Here is a 24000-nt window from a genome sequence, read left to right on the forward strand (position 1 = left end):
GAATCTTTCTTTGTCTCAACTGGTTTCTTCCGATCAATGTATTCTCTCTTGCTTAATCTCTTGTCATCATGCCCATCTTTTACATCCTGGCCCCAAATCCCATTTCCCTTCAGGAGAAGCACTTTCAGATCACCTCAGAATTAATCACTTTCCTTACCATAGCATATTATTGATCACCATGCCCAAAGCATTCACTAGTCATATTAGAATTATTTTTATATAAGGTCGTATTCCTTGCTTAATTATGAACCCCAGAAAGGCATGAGCCTTTTTTTCCTTTGTGTATCTTTTGATGCTGTAACACAGCATTTTTCATACAACACATGCTCTACAGATGCTTGCTGAATGGCTGACTTCTCTGAAAGGGAAAACAGCAGAATCTGAGAGGGGGCAGTGGAGCAGAGTCCTTCCTTCCCTGTGCTAACAGGTATGTGATTCCTATTATTTTCTTTGGTGAGAAGGGAAGCATGAGGCAGGCCACTGCTCTCCAGTGGAAGTGAAGCCTGAGGATAGGCTAAGAATTGGGGAAATTTATAGGCTCCTAGGAGTCAGAATGGTCAGCTTCTATTCCTAGCATTGCTTAAAATTTTCAGGGGAAAGTACTTTATAACCCTTGCAGCATTTGATGCCTTTATTAGAAAATCCTTTTATGTGAGATTTTGAGTTTTTATTTTCTCTCCTCACCAGGATAATGCACAGAAAGAACTCAGGTGGGAGTCTGAGAGACAGGGGTCTGACATGTATAATATACTCTACTGCACAGGATTATCATGAGGGTTAAATGAAATAATAAATGTAGATTACACTTAGCTCAGGACCTGCCACACCCTTAGCCGAGGGCCAGGAATTCAATAACCAATGACTATGAATGTCAATCACTCTAGCTATTTTGTAGATGCAAAGTCCAATAGAAACAGAAAGAGTGCAAAGCTAAAACGTTTTAAATACTCAGATCCAGACTCTAATCCACTAAAAAACAAAAAACAAAAAAGATAATCCCTAATTTTTCCTAACCTTGCATTTTTGCATTGAGAGGTGGTGACTTCCTAAAAAGGAGATACCTAGATAATCTGTATAACAATATAGGTAATCTAGATACCTATATCTTTGTAACGAAACCAGGCAGGGACACTTGAGAAACTCAACTCATGAAAACAAATGCTACTTTTCTGTTTTCACAAGGAAAACTGAACTGGGAGAGGGGATGAGAGTGTGGGGGGTTGGGGAGCCCCATTAAAGCTTCTAGGGAGGAAGGGACAGTCCGAGGCCAGGACTTGCTGGTTGCACGTACCTGGTGCTTGTCTGCAGTGGCGGGAGATGACCTGGACCTCACGTGGACAGGGCCGGCGAGGACGTCTGAGCGTTCCAGCAGGTCCTCAGCCGACATGGACTTTCCGGCCCTGGCCCCCCAGGAGGATGGCTCCCTGTGGGTCTCATCCACTCTCTGGGTGCCCTTTGTTCCACCATTTGCTCCACTGAGCAGCTCCCTTGGTACCTGTGGGTCCCCGCGTCGCCGTTCCCAGAGGCGGCGGCCACCGGCAAAGGAGCTGCTGCGATCTCGGGGAGCCTGCGCGGTTTCTGCAACTGTGGCCGGCAGGAGTGTGGCCTCCCTGCGGGGCTGCAGGCTAGGCTCCCGCAGCGAGCTCAAGCTGGAGGCTGAGGTGAGGCCGGAGCCTTCGAGAGCCGCGGGGCCAGGCTGGAGGTAGGCACTCTGGGCGCGCTCGCGCAGTGGCCCGGGCTCCTGGAGGCTGCAGCCGGCGGCGGAGGTAGGCCGCTTGCCGGTCTTGCGCTGGATGTAGTCGGCCAGGGCGCTCTGCTGGAACTGCTTCAGCTCGGGCCCCGACAGGCTGAGCGTGGAGCAGGCCTTGCCATCGCGCTCGAAGAGGCGGCGCCGGTCGGCCACGCTGCTCTTCCTCTGCGGGCCCAGGGGTGTTGGTTCGGCCTCCTCCGCGACCCCTACCTCGTTCATCTTCTCGGGCTCGGAGTAGGAGCGCTTCTTCTGCTCGGGAGTCAGGCGCCGGCGAGCCCCTCTCCGGGCGGCAGGAGGCACGGGCCTGGCCAGGTCGCCCTCGGCAGGGGTCACACTGTGTCGCTCGCGGGGCGTGTGCGGGGAGGCGGAAGCCGGCGCCTCGGGGCTCCGCAGCCCCACGTGGGCCGAGGAAGGCCGCGGCCGCCAGGACTTCGAGGCCACAGGCGCCCCCAGCTCCAGGTCCCGGCGTCGAAAGGAAGTGGCCCCCAAGACACGAGACTGTGCATCCTTGATGCTGTTCCGGTAGGCGCGACTGAAGGGGGCATCCAGCAGGGGCGACTCGGGCGAGCCGGGCCTGTCCCGCCACTCGGGCTCCCTCTCTGGCTCGCTGGAGAGCTGGAAGGTGCTCTGGCTGCGGAGGAGCCGAGCATCCGGCCTCTGGGGGCCACGGCCGCTGTCCGAGGCTCCTCCGCTCAGCTGCTGACCACAGGGCTGCCGGGAAGCTTCTTCCAACTTCAGCTCCCCGTTTTTGAAGTGCTGTTCCCCGTTGCCTAGGGGTTCAGCTGACTCAGAGAAATGGATATGGGCTTTTATCTCCTCGAAGTCATTCCCAGAAGTACTGGAAGTTGAGACGGTCCTGTGGGGCCTATAGTTATGGCCAAAACCGGAGCCCCCCACACTCGGTCTCTGGCTCCCTTGCTCTCGCTGCTCGAATTTGGAGACCTTCTCCAGCACCGAGCAGTGGGGCTTCCCGTACTGAAAGCCCTGAAGAGCCGAGGCGCTGCCTGGGCCGGGCCCCCTCCGGCCGAGACTGGATGTGTGCGGGTGCGAGGCGGCAGGCAGCTCTTCAGGCCTTGGGTCTGTGCTGTGGAAAGAGGCCGAGGCACCGGTCCTCCCCTCGGGCCGCGGGTAGGAAACCTGCCGGTCCAGATGGCTCCCGAGGTCAGGAGCGGCTTTCCTCCCAGGGTCTTCTGCCTTGGTGTTGACTGCACAGGTGGGCCTGCCCCCCAGGTAACCCTCCTGGGCTCCTCGGCCTAGCTCCAGGCTGCTGTGTCTTCTCAGACTCTCAGGAATGTTTTGGAGAGATGAGAAGGCTGACTTGGTCTTGCCAAAGTTGCCTGACAGGCTCTGGCCTAGGCCTTCTCTCTCCAGCCTCCTCCAGAGGTTGGCATTGTGGTCTTCCTGGAAATCACCCTCCCAAGGCTCTGAGAGCCTGGAAGATCTCTTGTCTTCACCCGCTTGCCAGGCCTGAGCCTGAGGGCATTTGAGGCTGTGGGGATGAGAAGATGGTTTGTTGTTGTGGGTGCTCTTTCTCTCATTGGAATGTGGGCTGTTGCCTTGGGGAGGTGTGAGATGTCTCTTCAGGGAGGCATCCTCCTCATTTTCAGGCACTGAAGAAAAATGGACTTTGGAGGGGACATACTTGACTGTAGCTTCTGGTTTCTTCTCCACCGGGGACTGCAAGTCATGTTCTAAGGGCTGGCAAAAGGCAAACCCAGGCCTGCTAGATCCATTCTGGTTCCCATTCTCATCAATGGTAGCCATCTTGTTGCACGCTCCCTGAGGGGCTATGTATCCACTCTCCTTGGCCAGTGCAGGGTACAGCATACCGTTGCTACTCACAGAAGGCTGAGGCACCTGGGCAAAGTGTGGCTCCAGGGAAGGTACAGGGTAGATGCTGGTCGGCAGCAGAGGTTGGCCAGGTTGGGCCTTCTGGGTATAGTTATGCTTGGGCTTCACTGGGGGGCTGTTCTCTGGACTCTTCTCCAGCACAGTATGCAGCTGCTCCTCTATGAATGGAGACTTCAGGGAGCCTAAAGAGTTTGCCTGAGGCCGGCAGAGCCGTTTCTGATCAAGGCTAGACCAGGAGCTGGGCCGCTCACGGTGCCGAAATGCTGCATAACTGTCACTCCGAGCTGGAGGCAGGGGTGCACCCACCTTAGGAGGAAGGTTGTCGGTGGCAGTCTCCAAGGAACTGGGGCACTGCTGGCTCCAGGATGGGGGTGGCACTCCCTTGCCCCGAGGAATATTAGACCATTTATCATAGCCCTGACCATCTGCTGAGGCTCGGGCCTCCCTACCTTGAAGCAGCAGGGCTGAAGAGTTCACCTCATACTCTGCTGAGACTCCCCTCCGGGTGTCATAGACTGTCTTGACATAGCGAATATCTGCCTGCCTCATCCCTTCAAGAAGGCCACCTCGAGCAGAAGTATTGTCCATGGAGCTTGAACGCTCCCGGGCAGAGATGCCAGGGGGTGGATACTCCAGGATGCTAGAACTGGTGGAGAAAGAGCTGTAAGCCGAGTCTCTCTTGTTATGGAAGTGGCTGAGCTGGTCAATGCTGCCGGTGGACTTGGCAGGGGAAAGATGACAGGGTGGGTATACCCCACTGGGCTCCAGGCTCTCCATGCTCCCCTGGGAGCTGCAGTGGTCAGGGCTCCGCCTTAGATAGGCATGGTCATAGTTGGAGAGGTCACTAGTAGAGGAGCTGGAAGAAAGGGAGACAAAGCAGTCAGCACCACTGAGCTGTTATCATTTAGTAGGCTTACAGGCAGAGGACCCAGCTTATAAATGTTCTCTTGTGCAAGAGGTCTGGTGTTTGGAAGTGTGGGTAAAAAGGGCCATATTTGGACCTTGCTCAGCCTCCTTGTTTGTCATTGCTAGGAGTAACTGCCCAACACTCTAACCTATCTGCCTCCACTCCAGTTAATCACCCAGGATAGCAAGGAGGAATGAGGAGCTCAGAGGAAGCCACGTGGCCTTTGGGCACAGGCAGCACTTTGATGTGATTTGCTGCATGCTGGAAATGACATTCTGCATGTGCCAAGAAATGAGAGAGGTGGAAGAGTGATTGAGACCGAAATTGTGTGTCTGCTGGGGTTGTTTGTGGGAAGAGGAGAAAAGCTTAGTAAGAGAATAGGCACGGGTGAAGGAGACTTTGTGTGCTCATGTGTATGTTTTTAGTTAATATCTTTCCTTTTTATGGAATTGAAGGATACACCCTGGCAATCTTCCTGGAATCTCAACTGCAATAGAAACAATTTGTTTGTGGTAAGAAAGCTAAACACAAAGCTGAATGAGAGAAATCAGAGTCAGAAAAAGCTCATGAGAGGCAGAGAGAAGGGGAAAGGGGGAAGGAAAGGGAAGCTTTATGAGAAGGCTTAATCATAGGGGCTCTTGGGTGCTGGGATTCCATCACCTGTGGGTGACTTCCAAAAGCCAAAGCAAAGCCTCCTCATACATTTAGGAGGGCAAGACCTTCTCATTTACAAGCTCCTCCAGATGGTTTTCAGAGCCCGTCTGGAGAAGAGGAAAAAGACTATCAATCATGGCATTGTAAACTCCAGAAAGTTGTCTCAAAATAAAATTACTTATAAACTCAAAATATATATATATATATATATCACTTAAAACTCGACAGTAAGAAAACAACCTGATTTAAAAACTGGCCAAAGACATCCTAAGAAGATATACAGATGGTAAATAAGCAAATGAAAAGGCTGTCATCATAAGTCACTAGGAAATTACAAATTAAAACAACAAGATACTGGGGAACATGTTCTCAGGACCTCCTGAGGGCTGTGTCATAGGCAAAAACAACAAACAAACAACCAAACCAAACCAAGATACCACTACACACCTATTAGAACAGCCAAAATCCAGAACATTGGCAACACCAAATGCTGGTGAGGATGTGGCACAAGAGAAGCTCTCATTCATTGCGGGTGGTAATGCAAAATGGTGCAGCAACTTTTAAAAGAAGTTTGGCAGTTTCTTACAAAATTAAACGTACTCTTACCATAAGATCCAGTGATCACATTCCTTGGCATTTATCAAAAGGAGCAGAAAACTCATGTCCACACAAAAACCCACACAGGGATGTTTACAGCAGTTTTATTCATAATTGCCAAAACATGGAAGCAACAAGGCTGTCCTGCAGTAGGTGAATAAACTGTGGTATATCTACACAATGGAATGTTACTCATTACTTAAAAAAAAAAAAAAAGCTGTCAAGCCATGAAAAAAATATGAAGGAAACTAAAATGCATTTTACTAGATGAAAGATGCCAGTCTGAAAATGCTACAAACCATATGATTCCAACTACATGACTGACATTCTGGAAAAGGCAAAACAATGGAGACAATAAAAAGATCAGTGGTTGCCAGGTCTTAGGGGCGATGCAAGGAGGAATGGGTGGAGCACAGAGGATTTTTAGGGCAGTGAAACTATTCTGTATGATACTATAACGGTGGATACATGTCATTATACATTTGTCCAAACCTACAAAATGCACAACAGCAACAGTGAACCCTAATATAAACTATGGACTTTGGGTGATTATGATGTGTCAATGTAGATTTATCAGTTGTAAGAAATGTACTACTCTGGTGGGGGCTGCTGATAATGGAGGAGGCTATGCATGTATGGGGACAGGGACTATATGGGAAATCTCTGGACTTTCTGTTCAATTTCACTGTGAAACTAAAACTGCTCTAAAAAATGTCTGTCTCTGTCTCTCTATATACACACATGGGGAGGGCATATAGGAAGGAATAAGTGGTTCCAATGTTTGTGACTCACTGTTCTCTAAAGAAGGGTAAATCACTAGAAGTTCTTGCCCAAGATTTTCTATTTTTAAATGGATAGGCATTTCAACACTATTAAAATTCATGATGTATTCTTATATTTCTAGATCACATGTAAATAAATGTAGTGTCTTATTGGCCAAGTATGTGATAATGCCTTGTGGCTGGAATATCTCCAGATAATATGTTGAGACTAGAAGAACCATATTCTGAGTCCAAATTTGTGCTGGAATTTAAGGAAAAGAAGACCACACTTTCAGCAGCTCTCCTCAAGAATGTAATATTTCTGTATCAGAACAAGTCAGCTTACTGAATGGCACATCCTACTTTGGGACGGATAGGTATAAATTCAAGGGAGAAAGGAAGGAAATAGCTCCCAAACCAGCCAGATCAGGGAAATCAGACCTGGTACTCAATGGCATGGCATATGTCAAAGATTCTACCCTCTACCCCGAATTTCTTCATTCCCTTCTAAATAAAGAGGTTGTATTAAAGAGGCATTAGACAGCCTTGTTGTGGATAATCCTGTATGACCCAGTCTGCTTCCTTTTTAGAGCTAATACTTCCAGGGGAAATGGAACCCTGTAAGGGCCGTTTCATTCACCATTTCTATGAAGGTAGGAAACATTAGGTAATCCTCCTCCCAACTGCTGAGAATTTTAGCAGTCTTCATTGAAAGGATAATTCAAATCTAACTTAGGAACACACACAACAAATCAAAGTAAATAAACTGATAGTTAACTGAAACACTACTGAGTGGGGAAAATACCATCACTAATATATCTTTTTTTGTTTGTTTGTTTTTTTCTTTGAGATAGAGTCTCGCTCTGTCGCCCAGGTTGGAGTGCAGTGGCGCGATCTTGGCTCACTGCAACCACCGTCTCCCAGGTTCAAGCGATTCTCCTGCCTTGGCCTCCCGAGTGGCTGGGATTACAGGCGTGTGCCACCACGCCCAGCAAATTTTTGTATTTTTAGTAGAGATGGGGTTTCACCATGCTGGCCAGGCAGGTCTCAAACTCCTGACCTCAAATGATCCACCCTCCTTGGCCTCCCAAAGTGCTGGGATTACAGGTGTGAGCCACCATGCCTGGCCTAACATATCTTAAAATATAGATGGTGTCTATAAATATGAAATCTCTGTTACACATATCTCCAATCAGACCAGTGCAAGGGTATTGTGGGTTCCTTCCTGTAGCAAACAAGGTAGAAAGGCCATGGGAGGCCTCTGTCAGGTGCTCTCCCTCCTACCCAGAGAGGGTTCTGTCCCTTCGGAATTACCATTCCCAAGCTGCCTGGGGAATAGAGGCGCTGATATCACTCTCTAGGATAAGTTCTTCCACTGCTGTCTGGAAATAATTCATTTTTATTACCTTTGCCATTGATACCTCCAAAATGGCACTTTTAACGATGGGTAAGAAAACTTGGAATGAAGGTTTTCAATCCTGCAACAATTCCAACTCACATAAAACCAGCCTCACTGTCAAGAGGGGTGCATCTTGAGTAGATCAAAGTTCTTACCACGGTCTGACTACTTCTCCAGCCTTTTTCTTTCGCTCTTCTTCTTGCTCCCTGCACTCCAGCATAATAGTTTCCCTGCTGAAACTCAAACCCAGGAAATTTACTCCTATCTCAGGGTCTCAGAGTCTTTGTACTCGCTGCACCCACCACCTGGAATGCTCTTCACCTGGCTTACTCCCTCCTTTCATTCAGAGAGGGCCTCCTGGAACTAACTAAAGAGTATCTCTTCTCTCCTTTGTGCCTGTTACCCTGCTTTACTTTCTTCACAGCACTTACCACTACTTGACATTATATCATATCCCTTTGGTTATGTGAAAGAGACTTCAACTGTATCTATAATATTTAAAGAACTGAAGCGCACATAAAATGCTTGTTAATTCTGTGGTAGATATATGTATTCTTACAATATCATTCTATTTTGTGTGTTTAAAAGTATTTTAAACACAAGTATCTACCAGGTATGGTGGCTCACGCCTGTAATCCCAGCACTTTGGGAGGCTGAGGTAGGAGGATCCTTTGAGCCTAGAATGTCAATGCTGGAGTGAGCCTTGATCACATCACTGCACCCCAGCCTGGGCTACACAGTGAAAACCATCACACACACACACAAAAAGTTATTGTAAAAATATTTAAAACATAGAGCACAAAATAAAGTGTATGAAAACATTTCCTAAAGTGTGCTCACAGAACACTAATTCCTTAGATGATTACATATGTTTGGAAAATATTGACCTAAATAAGCTAAACAATTTTATTTACTGCAAGATTTCTGAGTCTTTTATAAACTATTGTTCTCCCAAACCATTTTTCAGGTGTTGTTCTAAAAGAGAAATATATAATACGAAGAGATGTCTTCTAAACTTACTTGATCCCAGAAACTTTTTTTTTCTAAGGAGTATCTAGTGGACTGTTATTCCAGGAACACGTTTTGAGAAACAAATATTGTGGTGTAGGGGGCTTTTTATGTCTTGTTCACCATTGTATTCCCAATACCTACAAAGCATCTGAGATATTGCGGGTGCTCATACAGATTTGTTGAATGAATGAATCACTGATTTGATATTGCTATTTCAGCCTCTTGTCGGGGGGCTGGACTACATAACTTTTCAAGGACTCTTCTAAAGTACTTTATTACTTCAGAACCTTTGGGTGAGATTTCCATAGGGCAGCAAAAACAGAATGTCAAGGGTCTGATAGAAGGCGGCTGAAATACAATTTCAGTGAAATTCCAAATCCAGCCTAGCTCACAGTTAAATTACACATTTTCAGTCTCAGTCTCTCCATACTTCTCTTTCTCTCTGTCTCTCTCACTTCACTCCTGTCCTTCCCTCATCCTCTCACCCCCTCATACGCCTGCTTCTCAACAAGAAACAGATCCATAAATTCAGGACTGAGATTGGTTTCTGGAACTTAAACTAAGGCTGTCAGAGAGATACCAGCCACCTGATGTGGCACAATGGACCACTAGATGCCACTGTGCTCCTCAGAAACACACCTGGGGCACCTCTGCACCTGCAGCGGCCAAGATCAGACCCCACAGGCGGAACTCAGCATGGGCCAAGCCCCCTGCCAGAGCTGCAAGCCTCAGGCATGGAATGAACAGAGCACAGGGTGGTTTGTGCTGCAGCAGGAGAGAATGCACACGTCTGTAACGTTTTGGGTTATTTGAACTTTCCTTTCTCCTTTTGTCCCCATGTAGTGCTTTTGTGCTGACGGTCCTTGTGTCAGGGTGAACTATTTTGAAGCTTGAATCAGAGAGACCGAGTGGTAGATACAACACGAGGGCAGATCCACCTGCCTAAGCCCTCTGGAGGCTGGAATGCTGAGGAGGAAGGAGGAGGTGCAGAAGTACAGCCTTGAAAATATTGTACTTCTGGTGCTGGTGGCCCCATTCCCCTGAGGCCTGTCGGAGCTCACCATAGTTACTCTAAGCAGTCATTCTAAGCACTGATTGCAGCGCTATTTCTGCTGAAGGGCCAGCACATTTTTTAAGTCACAATATGGCTTTGGATTTAGGACTTCGTAAGAAGGTTTGGAGTAAGGACACTCAAAGACCCCACTGTTGAAGGGCACTCTGTTAATACATACACATCTGCATTTATAAATGTGTGTCAGCCATTCACTATCAAGTTCAGTACCAGGTTTCATGGTGTCCTGAAGTCTTCAGCTTAATTATTATAATCAGTCATCATTCATTGAGTGCTTACTATGTACTTAAGAATTGCACATATGCTATTTTATATAATCCTCACAACAATCCAATGACGTAGGTACTAGTTATTTTTACAGAAAAAGAAGCCAAGATCAATGGTTAAATGATTTGCTCAAGCTTATACCATAGGGGTAAGGGGAGATTTAAACCTCTGACTTAAAGGCCTAGTCCCTTACCACTATGCTATTCTTCCTTCATTGTTAGACTCCACACACCTTATCTTCTAAAGGCCCTCAACACCTCCATGCCTGTAAAGCACAAGCAGTCTGCCTTTGTCAAGGGTCAGGAGACACTGCTAGGAAACCTGCTCTCTGAGAACAGATGGCTCAGACGGTGAGAATAATTTCTTTCAGGGTGATTGGGAGGGACATGAGCAAGGGAGAGGAGCATCTATAACCAGGAGGGAACCAGGACATTATCTCTTCCTGTGGCCCAAAGCCTACCCTGATATGCTGAGAAAGGTTTGTCATGTTCAATTCCATGAGCTACTGTTCATCAGTGAGAGGTCTAGGATTTGGCCCTTGACTTGACCAGACATGAGCATTAAGGGCTGTGATTGAGTTCTGGCCTTGCCAAATGCATAGGTACCATCTATTCATTAAGTAATCCTTCCAGAAGCTTCTAGCCTCCCCTCTTCCCCCCAACACACATGCACACACACACCAACACTTGCACCTCCTTTGTATGTAAGCACTAAGTGACCCTTATTTTCCTGACCTTGCTACCATTAGCTCTATCTAAGCATTTCCCAAAAGTGATAAGCTATGGAGTCTGACTCCCTGAGATCAGAAGATAGATTCCAGTTTGTATGGGTCCCAAGTCTGAAGTGGAGGGGAGTCCTGGCTTAGTTCTCTCTAATATGCGGTGGTGGTCAGGCTGTGCTCCCTCCTTCTATAACCCCTCTCCTAAACCACTTGTGAGGGCTCTCCTTCCTCACCAAACCTTGACCCATACAACAGTAGCTAGAAAAACAGAGGAAGTATAATCTACTGATTACATGCAGCAGCTTTGAAACCTGGCTTGGATTTGTCTTGACTTGGATACTGATCAGTTGTTTGCGCTTGGACAAACTAATCTTTCCAAGCTTAATTTCCTTTTTTTTTTTTTTTTTTTTTGAGATGGAGTCTCACTCTGTTACCCAGGCTGGAGTGCAGTGGCACAATCTGAGCTCACTGCAACCTCCACCTCCTGGGTTCAAGCGATTCTCCTGCCTCAGTTTCTCGAGTAGCTGGGATTACAGGTTCATGCCACCACACCTGGCTAATTTTTGTATTTTAGGAGAGACAGAGTTTCACCATGTTGGCCAGTCTGGTCTTGAACTCCTGACCTCAGGTGATCCGCCCTCCTTGGCCTCCCAAAGTGCTGGGATTACAGGAACGAGCCACTGCACCCAGCCCCAAGCTTCAATTTCCTATCTGCAAAATGGGGTTAATACTACTGTATCTGTTTTAAAGAAGTCTGTGAGTCACTACATGAGATAATGTATACACTGAGTGGTCCTCAGTACATCAGTTGTTGTGTCGTTGGAGCTAAGATGGACAAACTACCTTAACTGAAAGAGCAAAATCAAGTGGGGAGTTCAAACACATGAATAAAAATGGATACGGTTTTGACTACAGCAGAAAGCACACTTACGCACTGAAGGAAGAAAAATCTCAATTTGTCTAATATAGTGCTATCAGTGGAGAAATGTCTGAGAACTGAGGGACCCCATAAATATCTCAGATGGCCTGCCAGTGCTTCAAATAATTCTGATCTTCAAGTTGATTTAGCCCAGCACATAAAGGTAACTCATATACACGTCAAACACTGTAAGAGGATGAGAAAAGCAGCCGATAGAGATTTAATATTTAATGTGAGTATAAGAAAAAATGTTCTCAAAACAGAGAAGAAAAAGTTCTTTTCTGGGAACATGACATTAGAAAGAAAGAAACCCTTCGGTCTCAGCTATAGCAACTTACCTGGAATGGTAGCTTTGGTGCCAAGGAGGGCCGATCATACCCTGAGATATCTGCATCATGCTGGCATCGGGTTGCTTCTCCCCAGACTTAGTTGTGTGCCACGAGTGAGGTCGGCCTGCAGGCTCACTGCGCCTGAGGAGACACAGGAGGGACCCCCCAACGTTAGCCAAAGTCTCAGCTGAGTCTCCTCACCGATGTGACTTGTGGATTTAGATGCAAACACTCTGTGTCCTCAGAGATTGAAAAGCAACCAAGTCAATACTGAAAAGAAGATTTTGCTACTTATTTCTGTGACTAATCATTGCTCTTCTCTGCTTAACTTGTAAAAATTTTTACTTACGTTGACATAATTTCACACTTGCATTAAAATGTTGCAAAATTAGTGTAAAGAATTCTCACATAAACTTTGCCTAGATTTCTTACATGTTAACATTTTATACTTTATTAATGTAAAGCACACGGAGTTGCCTTGGTCCCTCTTGGTCTCGTATCTATCCATATATAAAAATGGAAGCCCGCAATTCCTTTCCATTTCCCAAAGGGCTTTCGATATATGGTAAAACATTTTCTGGGGATTTTGAAGTCCTCTGTCATATCCTGTTGCTGGATAAATGATACTATTACTTTCTTGGTAAGAACTGCATAAACATTAGCAGTAACCTCAGTGTGAACACTGCTGTAAGCTACGTGGTCTAGAGAACAAAATGCTCTCTAAAATTTCTCATTTTGCAAGTCAATGACTTCAACTTTTAAACATCCTGCCCTTACAACACAAAGAATTGACAAAGACAAAGGGAAAATGTGGGTGTCCTTCAGACTGCAACACTGAAGAATGAATTCGGGAAGGAAGCTTGCACTACTATAGAAGGTCAGTCAGGAGAGAGTTGCTGTGCCTTATTTTTGGCAAAAAAAGTCAGGTAATCTATCAGGCATTTCATGCTGAAAATTCTTAAACTTTTAGACTGTAGGAGGATTTTTCTGCAGTTTAGAAACACTTATGGGATCCAGGAATCCATTTGGATATGATGAAAATAATAACTGTAAGTTATTCCAACTCATTGTACTTGGCCTTGTAGCTAAAAATGCACCTATCCCTTTTCTATGAAAAAATAAATTAGTTTTTGTAATATAAATAAAAAAACAATTCCCCTGAAGCCAATAAAATTTAATGTATTAGGACATCAGAAAAATACTAGACCAGGTGTCAGGAGATCTGGGCTCTTGCCCTGACTTTGTTATTAACTTGCTGTCTGACCTTATGTGAGTTACTTCCCCTTCTTAGCTAAGCCTTTGCTCATCTAGAAAGTGAGAAGATTAATCAGAGGCTGGATTAACCACATCTTAATCTAAAATAACTTTAAAAATATAGCAGACACTGAAGAGCTTCTCAAAACGGATGATGACTTAAAACACACACACACGCACACACATGTGTTTCAACTCCTTAAAGAGAGATTAGGGTGATAGGAAAATGTTCTTGTGTGAAGCAAGGGAAACAAATACACAAGTTTGTTTTTTTGTTGTTTGTTTGTTTTTGTTTTTTAAACAGTCAGTCAACAAAGATTTACTGAATTGAAGGAGCCTGTAGTCAGGTGGACTAATGCTTGAGTTGCCAAATAGGTCAGGAAAAGTGAGAAAAATTCAACTCTCTCTCAAGAGAGGGAGAGAGGCTGGAATGTAGCTAAAGCTATCAGCTCTGAGATAAGACAAACCTGGGTTCTAATCCAGTTAAACTGAATACCACTGGTTTTAGCTTTTAGAGCTCAGGTAAATTTCTTAATCGCCCGAGTTTCCTTCTCTATAAAAGGCAGATTATAGTTGAACCTATTCACAGGGGTTTTGTGAGATTGAAAATGAGAAAACACAACTGGCCCATAGTAAAAGCTCAAAAAATGTTAAGTCTTATTATCATCATTCATTATTAATAAGTTGATGAAGAGTAGACAAGGTAGGGAGACAAGCCTTTAGAGATCTCTAAAAGGAAGGATGGTAAATGATGAGGGAGATGGGAATGGGCAGGAACTGCTGGTGCTGATGAGGCACCCAGCCCCGAGCTCCCCAGAGAGGTATTGAGTCAATAATTATAGCAGAGTCTGGCCTGAGACTTACCATGGTCACAGCCTGTCAGACCCTGGCCATGGTGGTGAGGAAGGGAGCCATCAGAGCAGTGGCTGTGACCTGAAATCACAGGGGTAAACATAGGCCAAAAAGAAACAGACCTTGCCCACCTGGAAACTATAAAGGAACAAAAGGGAGCAGGTGCACAGCTTGGGCTACAGAGATGAAGTAGATGCAAAATCAAGACATCAACAGCAGAAGAAGCCAATATATGATAATTTGTTTGCCTCCTTGTCCCCCTATGTATTAGTTCATTCTCATGCTGCTGATAAAGACATACCTGAGACTGAGCAATTTACAAAAGAAAGGCTTAATGGACTTACACTTCCACATGGCTGGGGAGAGGCCTCACAATCATGGCAGAAGGCAAGAAGCAGCAAGTCACATCTTACATAGATGGAAGCAGGTAAAGAGAGAGAGCTTGTGCAGGGGAACTCCTCTTTTTAAAGCCTAGATCTCATAAGACTTATTCACTATCATAAGAACAGCATGGGAAAGACTTGCCTCCATGATTCAATTACCTCCCACCAGCACCCTCCCACAACACGTAGGAATTAAAGATGAGATTTTGGTGGGCACACAGCCAAACCATGTCACCATACCTCTTTAATCCTCATTAACAGGTCCCATGTAATCACTAAACCTTGAAGTTTAGCACTGCTGCCCAGGCTGGAGTGCAGTGGTGCAATCTTGGCTCACTGCAACCTCCACCTCCCGGGTTCAAGTGATTCTCCTACCTCAGCCTCCTGAGTGGGAGGCTGGAACTACAGGCACATGCCACCATGAGTGGCTAATTTTTTTTTTGCTTTTTTTTTTTTTTTTTTTGTAGAGATTTGAGTGGAGACACAGCCAAACTATATCACCATACCTTTCTAATCTTCATTAACAGGTCCCATGTAATCACTAAACCTTGAAGTTCAGCACTGCTGCCCAGGCTGGAGTGCAGTGGCGCAATCTCGGCTCACTGCAACCTCTGCGTCCCAGGTTCAAGCGATTCTCCTACCTCAGCCTCCTGAGTGGGAGGCTGGGACTACAGGCACACACCACCATGATTGGCTAATTTTTTTTCTTTTGTATTTTTTTGGTGGAGACAGGGTTTCACAATGTCGGCCAGGCTGGTCTCAAACTCCTGGTCTCAACTGATCCCCCCACCTTGGCCTTCTACAGTTGAATCAACCTTTTTTTTTTTTTTTTGAGATGGAGTCTTGCTCTGTTGCCCAGGCTGGAGTGCAGTGGCACGATCTCGGCTCACTGCAACCTCTGCCTCCCGGGTTCAAGTTCTGCTGCCTCAGCCTCCCGAGTAGCTGGGATTACAGGCATGTGCCACCAAGCCCAGCTAATTTTTTGTATTTTTAGTAGAGATGGGGTTTCACCATATTGGCCAGGCTGGTCTTGAACTCCTGACCTTGTGATCTGCCCACTTTGGCTTCCCAAGGTATGCTGGAATTGAGCAACTGTGCCCGGCTGAATCAACCTTTTTCTCAGCGCAGGTAGGCAGGGAACCTGAGGGTTCATGGCTCAGCATCTTAGCAGTTCAGCATTCTTGCTGCTAGTCCTTCTCTAATTTTGGACACCAAAGTCCCCAGAAACTAGGATGCTGCATCTTCAACCAGTTCCTTGAAGGTAGGCTGCTTCACTGACTTAGATTCCTGGTTTATCACCTTGTTCCATCCAATGATTAGAAATCCTTCCTAGTGCTCTAAACCCGTCAGGGGCTGGCCCAAATCACACAGTAAGTCTGGGAGTAAGGGTTTAAACCCAGTTACTCAACAAATGCCACTGCTTAATCACATAGCAAAAGCCCAGCCTCGATGAAAAAATAAAGTCTCTTTTGCATGAGATACCTAGAGGCATTTCATGTATGTATCACTTTAGACCCCAGTGGGCCCAAAATACATTAGGAGAAAGATGAGAAAGAACAAACTGTCATCTTCCTACTGCTGATTCCCACTACTTAGTGAAGAGAGTTTTGGCAGAATCACTCTCAGTAGTAGAAATTAGCCCTGGGACTAGGTATTGGCCTTGAGAAGCCAATGGACACCAATGGACGGTGACCTCAGACCAGCACCATGTGACGCTAAGGATGGCTCTTCAGTGGCTTCATCACCTAACAGTATCTGTCCATGCCTAGCTAGATGCCAAGAAGATTTTCCCACCCAAGAGAAATAGAAACTGATAAATTCCATAGGCTCCACAGGAAAAAAGATGCCCTTTCCTGTCAAGGAGATGAGGTGTGAGACAATGTTTACTGATAACTTCAGGGGTTCCAGATAGACCCTCTAGTTTGCTTATGCCTATAAGCCGAATTACTTGGGAAGCTGAGGCAGGGGGCTCAATTTTTTTTTTTTTAATTAGCTGGGTGTGTAACATCCACCTGTAGTCCCCACTACTCAGAGGCTGAAGTAGGAGAATCACTTGAACCCAGGAGTTCGAGGCTGTAGTGAGCAATGACTGTGTACCACCGCACTCCAGCCTCCAGAGAGATGGTTTATTTTATTTTATTTTATTTATTTTATTTTATTTTAGATGGAGGGGATGGGAGTGGAGAGAGAGAAGAGGAAATGAACAGGATGCAGATGGCTGATTCTGGGGCATGCGAATGAGTGCCTGTGGAACTTTCAGTGGAGAGGTGTGGCAAGGAGAGGGACTAGAGGACTGAGGGCTTGGCTGCATATAGAAATTTACGAGTCACAAAACACAGGGCCTTTGAGAGAAAATAAGTGACTTGGGGAGAATGAACAGGGAGACAAAGGAAATGGTTTAAGGATGAGTCTCCGAGAACAGTCAAAATTTAGGGGAGAGGGAGCCTGGGAAAAAGCCCAAGAAGAGCTTCCACAGAAGAGGGAAGAAAACAAGTTAAGTATGGGAGTCTCACAGATTTCTAGTGGGGAGAGTGAGGAGGAGGAGGAAACTGTCAACCACTGCAATGCTGTAAAGAAGTTAGTGTGATGAGGGTAGATGCATGGCCACTGGACTTGGCAACTAGTAAGTCCTTGCAATGGCATGATTTAGGATGGGGCTAAAGGTGAACAAGGGATAAGACAGAGGCAGTATGGGCAGATGATTCCTTCAAAAACCTGTTTCTAAAGGGGAGAAGAGGGTGGTAGCTACAAGACTGGAGGGATCCAGGGAGTGAAAAGGTTTTGTTCCTGCTGTTTTTGTTTTAAATGAGAAGTTTAAGCAAGTGCCTATAAGGCAGAGAGCGTGCACAGGCCCATCTGACGACACAGGACACAAGAGGAGGACTCTTTAAAGACTGAGGAGTAGGCAGGAAGGGATGGGATTCAAACGCTCCGGTGAAGGGTATGAGCTTACGGAGGAGGAAAGCCAGTGCTGTTGAGATAAAAGAAAGGCAGATGCTGGCAAATGTGAAAGCAAGTAGGTAGCACGAAAAGTTGAGGGGACCTCGCACCCAATGTCCTGTTTTCATGATGAAGCCTAACCTGGAAGAGGGAGAAGAGAGGGAGGTGACACACGGGGTCAGGCTCCAGGGACATGGTACATAAGGACTAGAAGAGTTGAAACATATTTAAAAATATTTAATTATCCTTATCACTATACATTATTTGTATTAAAACATCGTTATGTACCCCATAAATATGTACAATTAAATGTCCATTTAAGAAAATTAAAAATTAAACAAATTTTAAACAGACATTTTAAAGAAATAATGACCAAGATACTGTCTCTGCCCTTAAGGAGCTTATATTCTGTGGGAAAGACCAAATGAAGTAATTCCTACAGTACAGATAAAATAAGTGCTTTAGAAAGTAGGCCCAATACTTGCAACACGAAGACAGCAAACTCAACTTCGGAGCTTTTTCTTTGGAGGAGGTTGGAGAGGTAACTATTTATTTGCCCTGGGTAGAGTATCAGGTTTCATCACAGTGCTAATAGATTAAGTACAAGATGATTTGGGCAGGGAGAAAGTAAATCAAAAGGCTCTGAAAAAAACAAAGACATGAAAAAAAAAACCCTACTTTTCTTTTAAATGCAGAACATATGTTGGGAGAAGGCTTCTGAGATAAATCTTTGTTTTATAAGATTCTTCCATAATGTACAGATAGGAGTTAAGTGATGAAATAAGGGAAGGATTGAAAAGGATGACCAAAAATAGCCCACCAGTGTATATCAGCACAACCTGAATGAAGGCCAACTTGGCGACATCTAGCAAATGATTTTTAAAACAACATATCCATCAAAAGATTGGAAGACAACCTAAATGCCCATTAGCAGCACGCTAGTTAACTCAGTGTGGTACATTCATATAATGGCTATTAAAAAGGATGAAGTATCTCTATACATACTGACATGGAAATATCTCCAAATATATTAAGCTACACTAGTAAAATGCAGAATTACATGTACAGTCTGCTACAGTATGTGGGGGAAAACAATCACATGTTAATTACATATTAATGTAAAGAGTATTTTCGGAAGGACACTTAAGAAACTAGATACAATGACTGCCTCTGGGAAGGAAAACTTATTTTCACTGTATTTCATTTTGTAACTTTTCAAATTTTATACTATATGCATGTATTAGCTATTGAAAAGCAAAGTATTTTTAAAATAGTCTCTCATTTTGAAAATATAATTCACTGTAGCTTGAGAGTTTTTTAAAAAAAGTTAAAGAGCTATTTACTGACTTTTTCAATGACGGGAAACATTTAATAAGCATTCCCAAAGAGCATGGCATGCTAATTTTACATTTTGGGATCACTTTGATCTTTAAGAACATAAAGAAATATTTTCCTAAAGTACATCACATCATGAGCATATCAGTAAGTCAGAAGATGGTTTAATTTTAAAATTTAGCAAACTAAGTTTTGTGTGTGGGTGTAATTCAAACAAAGCCCTTTTGTTGCATTCCTAACCACAAACAAGGAAGCTTCACCGCGTGGGATGGGTAGGCTGATGAAACTGGAATTCGCAAGTGACATGATGTCCTTCTTAGATGATTTTGCCCTAACACAGAGAGATTCGGGAATGCAAAACAAGTTTCTGAGCAATCTACAGTAATTCAGTATTTTAAGCAGCATTCACTCATCACCTATGTGCCTTCGACCTTGTTAAATTATAGTTGGAGCTCTGCAAGGTCATGGATGGCCTAAGAGTTTATAATTTTGTTGAGGAGGCTCAGATGCAAGAAAAAGTGTTAAACAAAGTTAGAGCATCATTCATTCACTCAAAAACTATTTGAGTGCCTACTGAGTGCCTACCACCATTCTAGGCACTTGACAAGTATTTTCTCACTTAGCCTTTATATTATCTTTATGATACAGGGCTATTAATGAGGAAAGTGAGGTAAATACAGAATAAACAACATGTTCACTATCACAAATGTAGTGAGCAGCACAGCTACCAAATACAGGCATCTGTCTCCAGAGCCTGTGCTTTTTTGTTTGTTTGTTTTTGTTTTTTTTTTTTTTGAGATGGAGTCTCGCTCTGATGCCCAGACTGGAGTGCAGTGGTGAGATCTTGGCTCACTGCAAGCTCCGCCTCCCGGGTTCACACTATTCTCCTGCCTCAGCCTCCTGAGTAGCTGGGACTACAGGCGCCTGCCACCATGCCTGGCTATTTTTTTGTAGTTTTTTTTAGTAGAGATGGGGTTTCACCGTGTTAGCCAGGATGGTCTCGATCTCCTGACCTCGTGATCCACCCGCCTTGGCCTCCCAAACTGCCAGGATTACAGGCATGAGCCACCGCGCCCGGCCCAGAGCCTGTGCTTTTAATTTGCAAGTAAGGAGCACTATGCAATGAGGTAGGAGAGGCAGAGGAGCGAGACAGGGAGTAAGCAAGTAAGCAAATAAAACAAGATACTCTCATATAGTTATAAGTTAGGTTCTGAAGGAAATAAAACTGGGTAATGTGAGAGTGTGATGGAAAGTCCCCGTTTAAGTCAGAGACAGCCTCTATGAGCGAGTGACATTCAAACCAAGACCTAAATGATAAGAAATAATTAACCATGCAAAGAGCTGGGAGAAGAATATATAGCTCCAAAGGAAAAATGAATGCAAAATCCTTGAGCGGAAGAATGAGTTTGGGTTTTTAAAGAATACAACAGAGTATAGCCAGAGCCTTGTGAGTGAAGAGCAGATGGTATAAAATTCAGAACATATTGGGTCACCGAGGCTGTAGAGGCATTTTGGATACAAGCACCAAAAGCTCACGTGAATGGGGTCTGAAGTCAGCCAGAAGGCTTAGTAGTACAGTGGGACTTCAGATGACCTTGAAAGATTGGTATGCCATTATGCTTTGCATAAATGGAGAAAGTGACAACTATAAGTTGGAAAATAAAAAATTCTAAGAACTGGTTGATGCTGTTCTTTAACGAACTGTTATGACAGATGTTGCATAGGCTCTTCTGGGTGCAGTGTTATAAAACTCTGCCAGTTACCCACTGGACCTGAGTCAAGTGTATAAGAATACAAAATATACTCAGACTACCAGTACCACAAAAAAAAAGTTACCATATTTCTCTTTTTTTTTTTTTTTTGAGGCGGAGTCTCGCTCTGTCGCCCGGACTGGAGTGCAGTGGCCAGATCTTAGCTCACTGCAAGCTCCGCCTCCCAGGTTTACGCCATTCTCCTGCCTCAGCCTCCCGAGTAGCTGGGACTACAGGCGCCCGCCACCTCACCCGGCTAGTTTTTGTATTTTTAGTAGAGACGGGGTTTCACCGTGTTAGCCAGGACGGTCTCGATCTCCTGACCTCGTGATCCGCCCGTCTCGGCCTCCCAAAGTGCTGGGATTACAGGCTTGAGCCACCGCGCCCGGCCTAAAAGTTACCATATTTCTTAAACCCCTTACTAACCCATCAACCTTTCCATCCATTATTGTTTAGTGCACAATACTATGAGACAAAGTCCATCATAACAAAGTTCTAATCGAACGCCCCCATACCCCCCCAAAAAGAAACAAAATACCTCAATATATTCTGCAAATTAGGTCTATTAAGTTAAAATTTCAAATATTTGAATTGTAGATCATATTCTTATTGCACACTGTGCTTAGCTGGGGATACAGCACTGGTTTTTTTTTTTTTTATTTTAGGTTCAGGGGTACATGTGCAGGTTTGTTATATAGGTAAGCTTGTGTCATAGGCTGGGGGGTGTTGTATAGATTATTTCATCACCCAGGTACTAAGCCTAGTACCCAATAGTTATTTTTTCTGATCCTCTCCCTTCTCCCAGTCCCTCCCTCAAGTAGGACCCAGTGTTTATTGTTCCCTTCTATATGTCCATGTTTTCTCATCATTTAGCTCCCACTTATGAGAACATGCAGAATTTGGTTTTCTGTTCCTGCGTTAGTTTGCTAAGGATAATAGCCTCCAGCTCCATTCATGTTCCTGCAAAAGACATGAGCTCATTCTTTTTTATGGCTGTATACTATTCCATGGTGTATAGGTAGCATATTTTCTTTATCCAATCGCCATTGATGGCCCTTTAGGATGATTCCATGTCTTTGCTATTGTGAATAGTAAAGCATTGTTTTTAAAGATTCTTTTTACATGCCACTGCTGTTTTTCCCCATTTTTCCTCATCTATTTTTAAAATTATGAAATCTTTTTTTTGAGACAGGGTCTCAATCTGTCACCCAAGCTGGAGTGCAGTGGCATGATCATAGCTTACTGCAGCCTTGAACTCCTGGGCTCAAACAATCCTCCCACCTCAGCCTCCTGAGTAGCTAGGACTATAGCATGTACCACTATGCCTAGCTTATGAAACATTTTAAACATATATTAATGTATCTGGATTAATATAAATAACCATGTATGCATCATCGAAATTTATAAAATTCATAAAGTCTTCATATTTTCCCCATATTTACTTCTGGTATTCCTCCTCCACCATACTCATTTCTCTCGCCCCCACAAGCTAACCACTGTAGTTAATTTCTTAAGTATCTTTCCAGTGTTCTGTTATCCAAATACAGGCAAACATGAACATATAATCTCATTTCACTCCTTTCCCAAAAGAAACTTCATGGTGTGTTCTATCCCTTGCTTTTTGTATTCAACAATACATATTCAGCTGGGCATGGTAGCTCATGCCTGTAGTCCCAGCTGTTTGAAAGTCTGAGGTGGTAGAATTGCTTGAGCCCAGGAGTTTGTGATCAGCCTGGGCAAAACTGAGACCCCCTTCTCAAATAAAAGCCCCCAAACATATTGAAGATCATTCTCTATCAGTATTTACAGAGCTTCCTCATACCTTTATTTCCTTTCAGCTACCTAGTACTCCACTATATGCGTATATCATATTTGTTTAACCAGACCCCTTTTGTAGACACTTTTTCATGTCTAGTGTTTTGCTATTACAAATAATGCTGCAATGAATGATCATGTCCATATAATGTTTTCCATGTATGTTGAAATGTCTGCAGAAATTCTTAAAAGTAGAATTGCTGGCTCAAAGGGTAAATGCACTTGCAATTTTGATAATTACTGCTAAATTGACCCCTTTCACATTTTAAAAAGGAAATAAACTCAGTATAAACAATTAAAGGTCACCATAGAAATAATTCAGGGGGAGGCTGGGCGTGGTGGCTCAGGCCTGTAATCTCAGCACTTTGGGAGGCCAAGGTGGGCGGATCATGAGGTCAGGAGTTCAAGACCAGCCTAACCAACGTGGTGAAACCCCATCTCTAGTAAAAAGACAAAAATTGCCGGGTGTGGTGGCGCATGCCTGTAATCCCAGCTACTCAGGAGGCTGAGGCAGGAGAATCACTTGACCCTGGGAGGCGAGGTTGCAGTGAGCCAAGATTGCGCCACTGCGCTCCAGCCTGGGCAACAGAGCAAGACTCTGTCTCAAAAAAAAAAAAAAAAAAAAAAGAGGCCGGGCGCGGTGGCTCAAGCCTGTAATCCCAGCACTTTGGGAGGCCGAGACGGGCGGATCACGAGGTCAGGAGATCGAGACCATCCTGGCTAACACAGTGAAACCCCGTCTCTACTAAAAAAAAAAAAATACAAAAACTAGCCGGGCGAGGTGGCGGGCGCCTGTAGTCCCAACTACTTGGGAGGCTGAGGCAGGAGAATGGCGTAAACCCGGGAGGCGGAGCTTGCAGTGAGCTGAGATCCGGCCACTGCACTCCAGTCCGGGCGACAGAGCGAGACTCCGCCTGAAAAAAAAAAAAAAAAAAAAAAAAAAAGAAAAGAAAAAGAAAGAATTCAGAGAGAGATTCTATCTTCTTTGGTATAGAATCACCGATGATGCCTATTTGAACAACATCCCTTTTTAGGCATTTCCTGTTTATAGGAAAATGACAGGCCCCAAATGCTACTGATAAAAACATACAGGAATAGAAAACTGGGACCAGGTCAAACAACACTGAGCTGCACTCATAACATTGTTTCACTCATAGATCCGGATGGTGTTGAGATGTTTATAACATGTTCACAGGAGATAGAAAAGGTCTCACGAAGTTTTAAGAGTTGAAACAAACAAGAATCTTTCAAAACACGAAAAAAGGTGGCCATTGTCCTTCAACACTCCATTAGCAAAGACATTATTTTTGAGAAATCCTTTAGCCCTCCACAGCATCCCTAACCCCTTGTTTCTTTTCTTTTCTTTTCATTTCTTTTTGAGACAGTCTTGCTCTGTCGCCCAGGCTGGAGTGCAATGGTACGATCTTGGCTC

The 24000-nt window shown here is 44.6% G+C and overlaps 1 protein-coding gene across 5 annotated transcripts in view; it reads right to left on the minus strand.

The window, feature by feature from the left end:
* The window catches only part of SHROOM3 (shroom family member 3), a 203375-nt gene that overhangs the window by 40723 nt on the left and 138652 nt on the right, over positions 1–24000 (minus strand). For 4 of the 5 annotated variants that reach the window (XM_033214359.1, XM_033214360.1, XM_033214358.1 and 1 more), the window contains 2 exons: positions 12248–12379; positions 1292–4457 (listed from right to left, as the gene is read on the minus strand). In XM_033214359.1, coding sequence (XP_033070250.1) covers positions 1292–4457; positions 12248–12306 — 3225 coding nt within the window. In that variant the 5' untranslated portion in view covers positions 12307–12379. Of the gene's footprint in view, positions 1–1291; positions 4458–12247; positions 12380–14356; positions 14567–24000 lie in introns of those variants that run through there. The other variant, XM_033214361.1, reaches the window with a different exon arrangement.

This window comes from Trachypithecus francoisi, unplaced genomic scaffold (assembly GCF_009764315.1).
Source record: "Trachypithecus francoisi isolate TF-2019V2 unplaced genomic scaffold, Tfra_2.0 Lachesis_group1, whole genome shotgun sequence".
Taxonomy (NCBI): Eukaryota; Metazoa; Chordata; class Mammalia; order Primates; family Cercopithecidae; genus Trachypithecus; species Trachypithecus francoisi.